Source organism: Microcaecilia unicolor, chromosome 6 (assembly GCF_901765095.1).
Source record: "Microcaecilia unicolor chromosome 6, aMicUni1.1, whole genome shotgun sequence".
NCBI lineage: Eukaryota > Metazoa > Chordata > Amphibia > Gymnophiona > Siphonopidae > Microcaecilia > Microcaecilia unicolor.
The window spans coordinates 167,203,857-167,221,146 of NC_044036.1; the positions used below are offsets into that span (position 1 = coordinate 167,203,857).

General features: G+C 44.9%; 1 protein-coding gene across 1 annotated transcript in view; it reads right to left on the reverse strand.

The window, feature by feature from the left end:
- Positions 1 to 5,124: 5,124 nt before the first annotated feature.
- The window catches only part of ISY1 (ISY1 splicing factor homolog), a 56,050-nt gene continuing 43,884 nt past the window's right edge, over positions 5,125 to 17,290 (reverse strand). Inside the window, exons 10-11 of the mRNA XM_030206052.1 lie at positions 10,031 to 10,114; positions 5,125 to 6,332 (exon numbers count right to left, since the gene is read on the reverse strand). Coding sequence (XP_030061912.1) covers positions 6,225 to 6,332; positions 10,031 to 10,114 — 192 coding nt within the window. The 3' untranslated portion in view covers positions 5,125 to 6,224. The remainder of the gene's footprint in view (positions 6,333 to 10,030; positions 10,115 to 17,290) is intronic.

The window sequence follows — 17,290 nt, forward strand, 5'->3', positions numbered from 1 at the left end:
TATTTGTGAGTGACATTGCTGAAGGGTTAGAAGGTAAAGCTTGCCTTTTTGCGGATGATACTAAGATTTGTAACAGAGTGGACACCCGGGGAGTGGAAAACATAAAAAAGGATCTGAGGAAGCTAGAAGAATGGTCTAAGGTTTGGCAATTAAAATTCAATGCGAAGAAATGCAAAGTGATGCACTTAGGGAGTAGAAATCCACGGGAGACGTTATGTGTTAGGCGGTGAGAGTTTGATAGGTACCGACGGGGAGAGGGATCTTGGGGTGATAGTATCTGAGGATCTGAAGGCGACGAAAGTGTGACAAGGTTGCTAGGCTGTATAGAGAGAGGAGTGACCAGCAGAAGAGGTTTTAATGCCCCTGTATAAGTCATTGGTGAGGCCCCACCTGGAGTATTGTGTTCAGTTCTGGAGGCCGTATCTTGCTAAGGATGTAAAAAGAATTGAAGTGGTGCAAAGAAAAGCTACGAGAATGGTTTAGGATTTGCGTTACAAGACGTATGAGGAGAGACTTGCTGACCTGAACATGTATACCCTGGAGGAAAGGAGAAACAGGGGTGATATGATACAGACGTTCAAATATCTGAAAGGTATGAATCCACAAACAAACCTTTTCCGGAGATGGGAAGGCGGTAGAACTAGAGGGCATGATATGAGATTGAAGGGGGGCAGACTCAAGAAAAATGTCAGGAAGTATTTTTCACAGAGAGAGTGGTGGATGCTTGGAATGCTGTCCCACGGGAGGTGGTGGAGAGGAAAACAGTAACGGAATTCAAACATGCGTGGGATAAACATAAAGGAATCCTGTTCCGAGGGAATGGATCCTCAGAAGCTTAACTGAGATTGGGTGGCAGAGCCGGGGGTGGGAGGGGGGGCTGGTTGGGAGGCGGGGATAGTGCTGGGCAGACTTATACGGTCTGTGCTCTGAAAATGACAGACACAAATCAAGGTAAGGTATACACAAAAAGTAGCACATATGAGTTTATCTTGTTGGCCAGACTGGATGGACCGTGCAGGTCTTTTTCTGCCGTCATCTACTATGTTACTACATGTTACATAGGCTCAAGTCAAACAAAGCATTGGCCTCAAAAAGGAAATTCTATCCTGGGTGGAACACAGTGTTGATGTTACTGCAGAGTTGTGTTCTCTGTCTTCATGATGTGCTGGCAGGGTGATAAACATATCCATCCAGACTGGTTTAGCAAGATGAGGAAGAATAGGCATTTACAGTAATCCAAGAACCATTACAAGAAAAGGCATGGTTTGCTGAACGTGTGGGTGTAGTGCTTCTATGCAACTGCATGTTCAGCAAGTAACTGTGGGTGGGTGAGTTGTGTGCAAGTGCTGAAAGCAGGAGGAAGAGTGCTAGATAGTTACGTCATGCCTCTATTCCCCTTTCTCATCTCCAATTCCCTTTCTTTCCTCCTCACCAGCACATCCAGGGCTCCAGGTTCATTTCAGCCTCTTTTGCCAGCATATCACTGCCAAAATCTGCTTCAGCCTTGTACTGATGAGGATGGGAACCTTGCTTTTGTGTTGTCGTGTCCCTTCTGCCAGCATGCTGCACTGCTGTCACACATGTATAACAAACAGAGATACACACATACAAACAGATCACATAGATGAAAAGACAGCCTTGACAACATATGCTATCAAAGTTTGTGTAAAACACCTACAAATGGATAAAATTACATTCAAATCTCTCATATTTCTCTTAAAGAGTGTATTTATATGGTAGAAAATGCTAAACTGGACAACTAGAATAATTTGAGTGCCTATATGTTTAAAATAGTGTGTGTTAAAGACATATTTTGGCAGAAAAGTTAACTGGGATGAACCCACAGTGAACAACCCAGGAAATAATGAATAAAATATGCTGATTTTAAGGTATTTATTTTAGACATGGACTGAAACTGCTTTTTCAGTTTCGGCCAAAACCGAAAGAGTGGCCAAAACTCATCATCTGGTTTTGGCCAAAGCTGCAACCGAAAACTCAAACTTGGTTGTGTGAATGTGAACCGTTGAGGGCCACTGGGGGTTGTCAGAGCTTGCAGTCTGCGTTCTTCTTCTAAATCCACAGTATCCAAGCCAGAATATAATAATTTAAATAATGAAAGGCTGTATTTTACCTCCAAATAGTTTCCACACACATGGACTGCAACTAAAGAAAATTGAAACTAAAAGCCACAGTGGTTTTACAGTGGCTGACTTTGTGCCACATTCAGAGTGACAGCTGACATCACTTAACTCAACAGAGAGGCTAATTCCTAAGAAGCATATCATCCCAAATTTACAGACTTAAATTCTTGCTAAAATTTTGTATCAAAAGCATTTATTTGGAGCTTTATTTACCATATAAACTATCAGGGAAGATCATGATTGCATTACTTGCAATCACAGTACAAAAAAAGAAAAGAAAATACTACAAAAACAGTAGCTTCCCCCTAGGACTACCTTACATTCCCTGCTGATCTAGTGGTGTAGTCAGGGCAGGAGCAATGCCCCAGTTGCAGAAGCCATTTTGAAAGCAGAGCCAAAATAGGCAGGAGTAACTGGGGACCACTCCTGCCCCAAAAACACCCCTAGACTACCAGGGATTGTAAAATAGGCCCAGGGGGCCTAAGGGTGGGGGGGAGGCAACGTCTTTTCAGGGAGAAGGGAAGGAGACAAAATGGGACAAAGCACAAAATGTTTCAGCTTCCACCTAAAGCATGGCCAAAAATTAAAATAACCTTTTGGCTGAAACCAAAACCAGGCAGAAAAAGGATTGGGGGCTGGTTTCAGCACTAAGAGAGCAAAATTCATTTACATAAACTCTAAGGCATTGGTTCTTAACCTTTTCTAGGTCACAGACCTCTCTCAGAAACTAATGAAAGCTGTGGGCCTCCTTCCTAGAACAAAATGCACATAAATACATAAATATGTGGGGTCCATCAGCAAGTATAAGCTCACATAGACCCTGTAGAGCTCTGCCCCCTCCTTTAGTGTGTTCTTCCTGTTCTTAAGATAATTTATGCAAGGCTGCTAAAAGGTCTCATGTTTGCACTGTAGCTACTAGTCTCACTCCAAATTTGATTTCTTTATATTACACTGTACATGCCTGCTATTTCTGCTACTACTTATCATTTCTATAGCGCTACAATACAGTGTGTACACAGCACTGTACACCATACACAAAAAGACAGTCCCTGCTCAAAAAGCTTACAATCTAGATAAGACAGGCAGACAGACAGAACAATTAAGGGTAAGGGAATAAAGAGGTGAGGATGAAAGGACAGGGCAAGTGAGCAGTGTTTAGGAGTGAAAAGCAGTGGTAAAGAGGTGGGCTTTAAGTTTGGACTTGAAAACGGCCAAAGAGGGGGCTGGAGGTACAGGCTCAGGAAGTCTATTCCAGGCGTGAGGTACAGCAAGATAAAAGGAACAGAGTCTGGAATTAGCAGTAGCGGAGAAGGGGACAGATAAGAGATATTTATCTACAGAACGGAGTACCCGAGGGGGGCGTAGGGAGAGACAAGAGTGGAGAGGTACTGGGCAGCGGCAGAGTGAATGCACTTATAGGTCAATAAGAGAAGTTTGAATTGAATGCGGAAACGGATAGGGAGCCAGTGAAGAGACTTAAGGAGAGGGCTAATGTGAGCATAGTGACTTTGGCGGAAAATGAGTCGCGCAGCAGAGTTTTGGACTGATTGAAGAGGAGAGAGTTGGTTGAATATACCTAAAATGTAACACTTTGTAAAACACAAAATAAATGAAGCAATCAATTTTGCAATGCACACTCTTACTAACTATAATATAGTGTAATATTCAGGCCTTAACCCTTTCATCTATGCAGACAATGTCACAATATATATTCCTTACAAACGTGATCTGTCAGAAATCACCAAAGAAATCAAGCTCAGCTTGAATATCATGGACTCATGGGCAAACGCATTTCAACTAAAACTCAACACAGAAAAAACACACTGTCTCATCCTCTCATCCCAATACAATACGAACACACCCACAAACATAAACACCACAGATTATACCCTCCCTATCTCAGACAGCCTGAAAATTCTCGGTGTTACAATCGACCGTAACCTCACACTAGAGAACCAAGTGAAATCTACATCAAAGAAAATGTTCCACTCAATGTGGAAACTCAAAACGCGTGCAACCATTCTTCCCAAGGGAAACATTTCACAACTTGATACAATCAATGGTACTAAGTCATGTAGACTACTGTAACGGAATTTATGCGGGATGCAAAGAACAAATTATAAAGAAACTTCAGACCGCTCAAAACGCAATTCTAAAGCGCCAAACCCCTCTGAGAAAAACTGCACTGGCTCCCAATCAAAGAACGTATTGCTTTCAAAATCTGCACTCTGGTTCATAAAATTATCTACGGCGAAGCCCCGGGATACATGACAGACCTCATAGACCTACCAACCAGAAACACAACAGGATCAACACGAACATACTTAAATCTCCACTACCCAAGCTGCAAAGGACTCAAATACAAATCAACCTATGCATCGAGCTTTTCCTACATAAGCACACAACTATGGAACGCATTACCAAAAGCCGTGAAAACAACTTATGATCACCTAAACTTCCGGAAATCATTAAAAACTAACCTGTTCAAAAAGGCATACCCTACCGACCCCACTTAAATGCCTGTACCCTACAACATAACAAAACCAAAGCTCGTAATGGACATATAATAACTCTTCCTTTCTATGATTCCCTAATGTGTCTGTACACACGAACCTTATTCTACCACATTACTGTATTTGTTCATACTGGAATTGGCGAACGCCTTTACTGTACTATGTAAGCCACATTGAGCCTGCAAATAGGTGGGAAAATATGGGATACAAATGTAACAAATAAATAAAACAAATAAACATAATATCAAACTCAATGTAGATAAAGACAGATGTCCATAATCATAATGATGGGATACATCAATAGGAAGCTATTCTAGATTTTATAGCACTGTGACAGTAGTGACTGCACATCAGCTGACCATGCACCCACTAAATCAGAGTGAAACAATATACCTTAAAATAATGTGACAATTTTTTTTTCCGAAATAATTTTTAAAGTAACAGAAAGGAAATCAAATAAATGTTGCTCTAAGGTAATAGTACTCTCTCGGTCATGTGCTCAACCATTATTTATTCAATTGATCTGCACAGATGTTTCCAGTCTCACTATTCAAAGGGACACTAAATGATGAAAAGGACATTTCATTTGCTGAAATGGTAATTACAAGGTTCTTTGTGCAGGTCGTCCAGAGGCAACCGTTTCAATAGATGGTTTAAAACTTCTTTTCCCTGGTGGCAGCTATGGGTTAACATGCTTCCCACAAATAGACACTGGCAAGAAAACATCTCTTCTAAATGTTCATGGTTCATTGCATTTTAGAAATGACTCTTACAACTTCTCATTTAATTATATATTTATAAAGTAAGTATTTACAAAATAGTTGCTGAAATATTCAGCACTAGACCCATCAATCTGAAAGAGAGCACATTACAGTCTGGTTTATACTATAAACAGAATTTTACATTTCTCCAAAATACTTAATACTTTTAGTATTTTCAGATTTTAGAAATCTAAAATAGCTACAGCTTTGTAGTCTTTGTTAACCAAGAGAACATATAATACTTAGTAGGCTAAGTTAGAGATGAGTATGCTGTAAAATCTCTGGGAACATAATGGAGCCTGACAGCCACATCAATCCTGGGTTAACCCCCCCTGTTGGCTAATCTCCATTTTGGCACCTAAAGCACAAGGTTTAGTTTCCACTTCAGTGGCCATCCTTAGGGAAAGTAAATAGGTCAGGGAAAAAACTGAATGGGAAAATCACATTCTGCTACAAGGCCAAAACTCCATAAAAAAAAAAAAAAAAAAGCAATGTTTTCCCACGGCTTAACTCTGGATGATTCTGTCTTGCAAAAAAAAAAAAAAAACCCAACAACAACAAAAACAAAAAAAACCAAAAACCTGTGTCATGTCTGGAAATTTGGTACCAACAAAAGCTGCTGGTAAATGAGTTCCTATCTTCAAAGGGGTCAACCCCAGGCGAGTTATCTGTCTTGCTTAGCTCTGTACAAAGACCAGCAGAAAGGTTACTCAAGACTGCAGTTAAGCACCAATTATGTTCAGAGGCACTTGTCGAGTGTTTGATTTTCTGTATTTTGCAAAGTAAAATGCTTTAGTAGCAAAAAGATGCTAGATTCCAAGGAGGCATTTAGCTTCTTCACTTTGTGCCATGAGAGTTTCGCTGGCGTACTTTTGTAAAAGCTCCATTTTCTTTCGCCGCACAAGAGCTTCTTCAATCTGCAAGTGCAAGAAATATGGAAATGGCATTAGCTTATAGCCACTATAACTTTCAAGGGGCCGATGAAGAAAGCTAGCGCAAACAGTAGCACAAACATCTGTGAATAAGTTTCTGGGTACCCAATGCTAACCCTGCACAAAATCTTATGTTAGGACACCAGTATACAGCATATTAACATGGTTAATACTAGCTGTGGCACCCCAGTGCAGAAAAGGAAACAGAAAACTAAGATAAGCACAATAAGACCTTGAATGCCAGAACTGAGGAGGCATAGAAGGGTCAACGTTCTTTTCCAGTAACATCTGTGAGGATTTAATCCCAGTTTTTTCTTTTTGCTTTGGGTATAACAGTACCTGCAACTTTTTAAGTCAGAACGGAAGGTCCTGCAATCAGAAAAAAAATTATATCTCTATACAAATATTGGCATCGCAAAATATTTTATGCACAAGAAATTTTTGTGATGCCAACATTCATCTGCAGAACAACGCTCTGGCACATGCAGAGTACTAGCTCAGCACAGAACCTGGTGCACATGCGTCTGGCATGTTCTCCCAGACTAGTGCACAAGTTCTGTGCATTTCAGATTTACAGTGCTGGTGACCAAACCTTTGGTGTTAGGTTCACATTAGAAGTCATGTGCTCAGCCACCAGCACATGGCATTAATGCACACATTTCTGCCTCAGCCCCTCAGACCACAGTTACTGGAAGAGGAGATTAGTCATTTGGTAAGGATAGTATAAACTGTAACAAGGTTTGCATCAATCCATTACTACCATTCCTCACTTAGGCATTTGTGCTTAAGTTTGTCTTTGATTTTCTTGCTTCAGTGTGCTTATGACCTGATTTACTACACAGAATGGGGAAAACAGTCTTAATAAAATCAGGCTCTTGGTCGCCTCTTCATTTTCCAGCTTCTGGCTGCTGCAGACACTGAGAAGTTTTGGTCTGACCTCCATATATGGAGACTTGGACATAGCTGGCAATTATGCACCAATATTAAACCAAGCTTTTCAATTAAACCAACTAGCACATATGTGCTGCATTTTATTATACTTTTGATCCGTCACTTTCAGTCTTCCAGATCAAATTGTAACCTGTCTCACCATAAGTACGTAAGTATTGCTACACTGGGACAGACCAAAGATTCATCAAGCCCAGCATCCTGTTTCCAACAGTGGCTAATCCAGGTCACAAATACCTGGCAAGATCCCAAAAAGTTCAATACATTTTATGCTGTTTATCCCACAAATAGCAGTGGATTTTCCCCAAGTCAATTTAATAAGGGTATGTGGACTTTTCCTTTAGGAAGCCGTCCAGACCTTTTTTTAAACCCTGCTAAGCTAACCGCCTTTACCACATTCTCTGACAATGAATTCCAGAGTTTAATTACACGTTAAGTGAAGAAATATTTTCTTTGATTTGTATTAAATTTACTACTTTGTAGCTTCATCGCATGCCCCCTAGTCCTTGTATTTTTGGAAAAAGTATACAAACGATTCATGTCTACCCGTTCCACTCCACTCATTATTTTATAGACCTCAATCATATCTCCCCTCAACCGTCTTTTCTCCAAGCTGAAGAGCCCTACACACGTCAGCCTTTCCTCATAGGGAAGTTGTTCCATCCCCTTTTCATTGCCCTTCGCTATACCTTTTCTAATTCCACCATATCTTTTTTATGAGATGCGATGACCAGAATTGAACACAATATTTGAGGTGCAATCACACTATGGACCAATACAAAGGGCACAATAATGTCCTCACTTTTGATTTCCATTCTTTTCCTAATAATACCTAACATTCTATTTGCTTTCTTAGCCGCTGCAGCACACTGTACAGAGGGTTTCAACGAATCAATGATGCTGCCGAGATCCCTTTCTTGGTCAGTGACTTCTAATGTGGAACCTTGCATTACGTAGCTATAGTTTGGGTTCCTCTTTCCCATGTGTGGCAGGCAGGATGCGCTAACCTTTAGTAAAAGATCTCATAAATTTCTTTGGTTGCAATTGTTAAATTATAGCAATAAAAAGTTTTTTTGAATCCTGCAGCCCTACAGACCACACTGCTCCGTTTCCATTGTTCTTCAAAATGCAACTTTAGACTAACAGTGTCTCTTCTACCAGATGAGTAGACATGCAAGCGTTTTTTTTTTTTCTTAAGATTTTGTTACCTGTTCCCTGGTAAACATGTTAAGTGTTTGTTGCCCTTGGATGAAGGACTTCGTTCACAGGTTTGTCATGTGTAGGAATGCAACTCTGCCCCGTATTTCTTTGGTTCTTTCTTATTGCTATGACATTTCAATTGATCAATCCTTCCCATAAGATCGCAGAAAGATTTGTCATAATTTTCAGATCAGATTAATCCATATCTGGGTTCCCAAGAACCAGACTAGAAACTCATATTCAAGTAAAAAGTTTGGAAGATAGTTTTAAAAGTAAGTTTCAGACTAAATCAAAGTACAAACTGAACTACTGAAAAGGATATCGATTATAAATACATGGCCTGATCACATGTTAATTAAAAAGAAAAAAAAATACATTCCAACAAAACAATAAGGAAAATCACACCAACCCACATCAAGGGAGATATGGACTGCCAACAAATGATGAAAAAAAATCTAGAAGGAAAACCTATCAGGTTAAAAACCTGATACTATATTAGGCGTTTAATCCCAATTGTACTCAAATAACCCCAAACTAAAGTCTATTGCTTCTCATGACCCTTAAAGAAATTGCTCCAGTTGCAAAGAGACCCAAAATACAAAATCTTTAACTTGGAAAGTTATAAGACCTTTACATGGAAATTTAAGGATCACCCATCTTGGCAGGAGGAAGGAGGGAGAGGTAGAGTACGCTCTGGTGAACTTAGAGAGGCTCCCAAATGGGGACAATACCTGATTACCAGATAGTTCAGAAGCTATCAGGTGCTTGTCCATGGGACCCGCAACATTCAGTGTATGTAGATGTATTTGGTTTCCCTTTATGCTTCCCCATCAATGCTGGTTCCAAAAGCTCCTCGGAGCCCCAAAGGGCAGGGCGTACCTCTTTGGGTACGCCCCTTCAGCTACACGCCACAGCAGAGCAAGCCTCTTATGGAGAAACAGGACCTGGAAGACATCAGCAGGAGTCCATTCAGGTGCCTGCTGGAATCAGCTCCAATATTCCCCAAAGGAAGACTCCTCCCTCTGCTGGACAGAAGCAGCAGAAGGGAATGTTGCACCACTCACTGACGCTCTCACAGGTACACCACCGCCCCAGCACCCTTTCTTCTACGTCATAAATAAATTACATCCAAATCCAAATGCTTATTTTTCCTCTGACCTCCTCAGGTGATTAGATTTGTTTCCCCGCAGCAGGAAACCTCATGGAAGCACTGCTTCTACACCTGTAAATGAGTTTGCTTTTGCAGCAGCTCCCCTTTCACCGCTGAGGACTCATGCACATCACCTTTGTGACATGCCCAGACCCTACTGGACAGATGACAAGCATCTCTCTGTCCAAACGCCTGGGTTCGGTCCCAAGTATAAATCTGTATATATTTGAGAACATGACATTTGTGACCTACTTTGATGTGGAATTAAATGAAAAGGTTATATATCACTGATATACAGAGACATCAATATGTTTATTGAAGCTTATAAGCCAAAGAATCTTGCCCTGCTCTGACAAAAGTCCTTCAGCAGTGATTTCTTACTTACCTCTTGCTGTGATGGCACTGGGACATGTGCAATAAATGTCTGTTGCCCTTCATCTTCTTTTTCTTTGTCACCCTCATCATCAGACTGCAATATATATAAATAAACACTGCAAGTCAACAGCAACAAATAAAACTGAACAAACTAATTAGAGACTGGCAGCTTAAGAGGCTTCAAACTATTCAAAATACAGCTATTCGTCTTGTCATTTACTGAAATCAGATCATCTTACATCTGTTTTGAAGACTCATCATTGGTTGCCTGTAGCATTTCATCTTCAGTTTAAAGTTTTGCTTTAGGCTTTTTGTAAAGGTACACCTTCTTGTCATCATCAGTTGTTCCTTACTCTCCAGTGTGGGTCCTGCGTTCTATCGTTTGGTTCTACCTGGGCCTTTTCTTAATTTTGTTTTATCAGTTTGTTAACCAATTCGCCCTGTTTGTCAGATAAAGCAGTATACCAAGTTTTGAATAAACGAAGGCTCATGGCACCAGATCCCAGCACTGGTTCCAATTGGATCAAGAGAAAGCTCACTGATTAAAAACATTTAAAAGGGTACACTTTTCAAGTCAAGATCTTTAAAATGCAGTCCACATAAATCATTGTCCTGAAGACAGCAGATAGCAAAAGACCAAACACTACACTCACAGTCCATTTACTGGGGAGAGCCTTATAAATAATCCATGCCTGAAAAGGTCTGGAGAGCAATGAGGATGTTTGTTGGGCTATTCTCATACAGACTCCTGCTTATTGCTCTGCCAAAGAGCAATCCTTACAATACAGTGTATATATTACTTCCAGGGTTATTGAACTAGCAGCTATGAGTCGGCCAATCCTTCCAATCTTTTGGTATTTTGGAATAAGAGTTCAAACTACCCACTTCAACCCTATGCACTCATTTGCTACACAGCCTGCCTAAGTTGTATCATATTGATATAGGCTAGGTGATCAGAGAACCTAATGATGCAGAAATGGCATTAAATCATATTGTACATACATTGGAATACTTTGGGAGGAGTAGCCTAGTGGTTAGAGTGGTGGAATTTGGTCCTGGGGAACTGGGTTTGATTCCCACTGCAGGCACAGGCAGCTCCTTGTGACTCTGGGCAAGTCACTTAACCCTCCATTGCCCCAGGTACAAATAAGTACCTAAGCCGCATTGAGCCTGCCATGAGAGGGAAAGCGCGGGGTACAAATAAAATAAAAAAAAAGTATGGAACTAAATTTGCATGAAGTTTGATTGGCAAATGGAATGAGGAGCTGGGTCTTAAGTTAGAAGTAGACAACTCGATAAAGATTTGAAGTCCATAAACAAAAGAAGGATGGAATTAACTTGTGACCTGGCTTAGTCACTGTTTGGAAAACAGGATACTGGGCTAGACAGACCATTGGTCTGACCCAGTATGGCTACTCTTATGTTCTTATGATCATGCTTGTTAGACAGAATACACAGGGACATATACCGCTTTTTCTAAATTTGACACTAAAGTCTCTGATATGTGCTGTCAAAGACATAGCAACATGTGCAAATACTGGCCAATTTGATAGTCAAGCAAACTTGTTTCTGAGGGAGGGGAAGAGATAGCAAAGTTGACTCATTTTCCACTGCACTTCACACCTCTTGGGTTCACTAAAGTGCCAGAATGACTCTTCAGTTCCCACTAAGAACAAGGTTTGGTCACCCCATCTTTGTCGGCTGCTTGCTTTACTACACTTCAGTGACAGCATATTTCTAGAGTTATATGGGACAAGGAAAAAACCACACAAAAAGGTGGAGGTGCGCTGGTTCCCTACGTGAGGACAGTCCCAGCAGACAAGAAGTAGGGAGAGTTGGCTCTTCTCAAACAACGGAGACGTATAGATGGATAAAGGTCTTTATTGCAAATATCAAAATCGACTTGACACAGCAGCTGTGTTTCGGCGCCTAAGCGCCTGCTTCAGGAATCTTATGATGTATTGCTGATTTTGAAAAGAGATATTCTTATCAAAACTTTGTACATAAAGGGGTATCAACCTAACCCAAAGTCGGAGAGAAAATCTTCATGGACTGCCAAAACAGCACGTACAAAGTTTTGATAAGAATATATATTTTCAAAATCAGCAATACATCATAAGACTCCTGAAGCAGGTGCTTAGGCGCCGAAACACAGCTGCTGTGTCAAGTCGATTTTGATATTTTGCAATAAAGACCTTTATCCATCTATACGTCTCCTTCATTGTTTGAGAAGAGCCAACTCTCATTACTTCTTGTCTCCAGAACTATACATCAGTGAAATCAATCTTAAGAAAGAAGGGGGCTAGTCCATTCACTGTATGATGTACAGAGTAAGCAAAGGTGAAATTAGGCCTTACCTGCTAATTTTCTTTCCTCTAGACCCTCCAGACCGGTCAAGACGCTTGGGTTATGCATGCCTACCAGCAGAGGGAGACTGAGAACACTAACTTCAAACTGAGTACATATAACCTGTGCTAGCCCTCTATCTCCAGTATACACTTAGCAAAGCAGAGAAAACAAATCCCTGGAACAGTAACTCTGAAAACTAATAGAACCCCTGTACCTGGAAAACTAATAGTCAAACACCAACAGTGTGCTTAAACAGATGAAACGCCCAGGCGTCCCACTCTGCAGAATATTAGAGTCAAAGAAAGTTCTCCGACCATACTGAATATAAAATGAACAGACATAGCAGAACACGGCTCAAAATACTTCTGATAATTGACACGGCTGAAAAATACTTCTGATAAGAAACAGGGCGGGCTCTTGACCGGTCTGGAGGGTCTAGAGGAAAGAAAATTAGCAGGTAAGGCCTAATTTCACCTTCCTCAGCAACCCTCCAGACCGGTCAAGACGCTTGGGAAGTACCAAAGCAGTAGACACATTAAGGGTGGGACCCACGAAAAGCAGAAGACAACACAGCCGCTCCAAACCGAGCATCCTCTTTTGCCTGCACATCAATTCTATAATGCTTTACAAAAGAATGAATGGACGACCACGCCGCCGCCTTGCAAATGTCCTGCGGAGGAATAAAACTGCTTTCCGCCCAAGAAGCGGCTACCCCCCGAGTAGAGTGTGCCTTCAATACCGAGGGAACTGTCCGACGCCTCAACAAATACGCCGAGGCAATAGTCTCCTTCAACCATCTAGCCAGAGTAGCCTTGGAAGCCGCTTCCCCCTTTCTGGGACCTCCAAACAAAATGAACAACCGATCCGACGCTCGGAAATCCTGTGTTCTGCTCAAATACGACCGCAAGATGCGTCGAACATCCAACTTAGCCAAACGACGTTGAGAGAGATCACCAGACCTATCCCCCCAACACTGGTAACGAGATCACCTGATTCACATGAAAGGAGGATACCACCTTAGGGACAAATGAAGGAACTGTCCGCAAAGTCACTTTCTCCTTAGCCAAGGAGAGAAAAGGCTCTCTACAAGACAAAGCCTGTAGCTCCGAAATTCTACGCGCCGAAGTAATGGCCACCAGAAACACTGTCTTTAAAGTAAGATCTTTACACGAGATGGAAGACAACGGTTCAAACGGAGGGCCTACCAGAGCCTCCAAGACCAAATTCAAATCCCAAGGCGGCACCGTCGGCCGACGAGGCGGACGAAGCAACTTGACAGCTTTCAAGAACCGCCCCACGTCCGGCGAAGCCGCCAAGGAAATTCCCTGAATCTTTCCACGGAAACAAGACAACGCTGAAACCTGCACTTTCAGGGAAGAGAGCGAGAGCCCCCTGTCAAGACCATCCTGCAGGAACTCCAAAACTTCCGCGATCGACACGCGTAGAGGGACATAATCCCGCTCTTGACACCAGTTCTCAAAAATGCGCCACACCCGCACATAAGCCAAAGAAGTAGACCTCTTACGAGAACGCAACATGGTATCAATTACCCTGGCTGAAAAACCTTTCTTCCTTAATCTGAGCCTCTCAAGAGCCAGGCCGTAAGCGAGAATGGAGCCGGGTCGGCCATCTCGATCGGCCCCTGAACCAATCTCACCCTGGGCCCCAACGGCATCGGAGCCTGCACTAATAACCGAACTAGGTCTCCGTACCACGGACGTCGAGGCCAATTGGGCGCAATCAGAACCACTAGACCTGCATGGCGCCCGATCCGCTGCACCACGCGGCCCACCAGCGGCCATGGCGGAAATACATAGAGCAACTGTTGAGTCGGCCACGGGAGCACTAACGCGTCGATGCCCTCGGCCCGAGGATCTCTTCGACGACTGAAGAAGCGAGGAACCTGAGCGTTGTCGGCCGATGCCATGAGATCCAGCCCCGGCCGACCCCATTCCAACACCAGTCGATTGAACACTGAGGGATGGAGGGACCACTCCCCGGGGTCTAACGTGTGTCTGCTTAGAAAATCCGCGCTCACGTTGTCCACCCCTGCCACGTGGCCCGCCGAGAGACCCTGAAGATGAGCTTCTGCCCAGAACATTAACTCCGCCGCCTCCACAGCTAACGCTTGGCTCTTCGTTCCCCCCTGCCGATTTACATATGCGACGGCCGTGGCATTGTCGGAAAGCACCCTGACTGCCTTGCCTACTAACAGGGTGTGAAAGGACCGAAGAGCCAAACGAATTGCTCGAGTCTCCAGGCGATTGATGGACCAAGATGCTTCCTCCAACGTCCAACGTCCTTGAGCTACCTGACCCAGGCAATGCGCTCCCCAGCCCGAGAGACTCGCATCCGTGGTCAGCACCGTCCAACTGGGAGTGTCCAGCGGCATGCCCTTCGCTAGATTCGGAGCGTGGAGCCACCAGCGAAGGCTGCGAAGGGCAACCCTCGGCAGAGGGAAACTCTCCTCCAGGTCCTGAGACTGAGGAGACCAACGAGTCAACAAAGCTCTCTGTAATTCTCTCATATGGGCCCTGGCCCAAGGGACCACCTCTATTGTTGCTGCCATCAGACCCAACACCTGCAGATACGCCCGAGCCGAAGGCGCTCTCTGCGCTCGGAGCCGCCGGATCTGCCCCTGTAGCTTGGAGATGCGAGAAGCTGTCAAGAACACCCGGCCCTTCTTCGTGTCGAAGCGAACTCCCAGATACTCCAGAGACTGGGAAGGCACCAGGTGACACTTTGCCAGATTGACCACCCAACCGAGCGACTGTAAGAAGGTCACCACACGACCGGTAGCCTCCTCGCTCTCTGACCTTGATTTGGCCCGAATCAACCAGTCGTCCAGATACGGATGAACCAAAATGCCCTGCAAGCGCAGCGCCACCGCCACCACCACCATCACCTTGGAGAAGGTGCGAGGCGCAGTCGCCAGGCCGAAAGGCAGCGCACAAAACTGAAAATGCCTCCCTAAGACCACAAAGCGAAGAAAACGCTGGTGCGCCTCTAGAATGGGAATGTGTAAGTAAGCCTCTGTCAGATCTAGAGACGTCAGAAACTCTCCTTCTTGCACCGCTACAATAACTGAGCGTAACGTCTCCATCCGAAAGGAGGGAACCTTTAGGGCCGCATTGACCTTCTTGAGGTCTAAAATGGGCCGGAAGGCCCCCTCTTCCTTCTTGGGCACCACGAAGTAAATGGAGTAACAGCCCGTACCTCTTTCTAACCTGGGAACAGGCACCACCGCCCCTAACCCGATTAGACGCGACAGAGTGGCCCGTACTGCTCTTGCCTTGCATCTTGAATGACAGGGAGACACGAGAAAGAAGTCGGAGAGGGGACTGTCGAATTCTAGGGCGTACCCGTCTCGCACTATCTGCAGTACCCACTGGTCTGACATGATCTGGACCCACCTCTGGTAAAACAAGCGTAAGCGAGCCCCCACGCGAACCAAAGGCTGGGTCCCCAAACCATCATTGAGACACACGGGACGTACCGGACGCTCCCGAAGAGGAGCCTCGCCCCCCGCGACGGCCACCTCGAAAGGACTGGGTTCTCTGGAAAAACCGACCCCTAGTCCCCCCAGAGGACCTACCGGGCCGATACCGCCGAGCCTCCTGAAAGCGCCCCCGCCCTGCTGCCCCCTTAGACACCTTGGGGCGAAGCTCAGGAAGCCGAGGGGCCTTAGCATCACCAAGACCCTTCACCAACTTATCCAATTCCTCCCCGAAAAGCAAAGAGCCTCTAAAAGGGAGGGAACAAAGTTTAGTCTTGGAGGCGGCATCGGCCACCCAGCCCCGTAACCACAGGGCCCGCCGAGCCGCCACCGCAAAGGTCATGTTCTTAGCCGAGGCCCTCAACAAATCGTACAGCGCATCCGCTAAGAACGACGACCCCATCTCCAACTTGGCCAGATCTTGAACAAGAGAAGCCCTATCAGCCTGCGGACTATCCAGGAGCCTCTCAGCCCAGCGAAAACAAGCCCGAGCCACTAGACCTCCACAAACAGACGCTTGCAGCGCCAAGGCCGACAGATCAAAACTGCGCTTTAGGAAGGTCTCCAATTTCCTATCCTGAGGGTCCCGCAACGCGGCCCCCCCATCCACTGGAATAGCAGTAGCCTTAGTCACTGCCGTAACCACGGCATCCACAGTCGGGGGCCTGAGGGAGTCTCTGTCCTCCTGAGGAAGAGGATAGAGCTTAGTCATAGCTCGAGCCACCTTACACTGAGCCTCCGGCGAATGCCACTCCTGCGTGATCATATCCCTCAAGTCCGCATTCATAGGGAAAGAGCGAGAGACCCGCCTGATCCCCTTGACCAAAGGATCCACCTGCTTCCCATCCCCAATGGGAGCTGCCGCAGGATCAAACCTTAAAGTGGCAGACACCTGCTCAATGAGGTCCGCTAATTCATCCCTGTGAAAAATCCTAACCACCGAGGGGTCTTCCCCAGGCAAGGACAGGTCCCCATCCTGCCCTGCCACCGACCCCTCCTCCTCTTCCAGGGGGCTAAAATCACCCTCAGAATCCGGAGGAGAAAAGACCTCTACATCTTCAGAGCACTCCACACGTGGTCTTTTAGCGGTAGCCCCCACCACCTTAGGACTAAGGGACTCCGCACCCGATGGGCCCGCTTTCCAAGCCTGAAACAAACTCCAAACAAACTCAGGAGGGAACCCCATGCTGCCTGAGGCCTCCCCCCCAGCGGGACTCGAAATCGGGAGGGGCTGCGGCCCCACGACCGTCTCAGCGCCCAAAAGACCCGAATCCAAGATGGCGGCGGTTCCCGCCAAAATCGGGACCGCCGCTGAAGCGCCAACCTGAGCCGCACAACTCTCCTGCGATCCCGCCGAAGGAGCCTCCGCAGCTAACACCGGTGGCGCGAGGGATGGGGCCTTGGGCTCTCCACAAAACCGGCAGG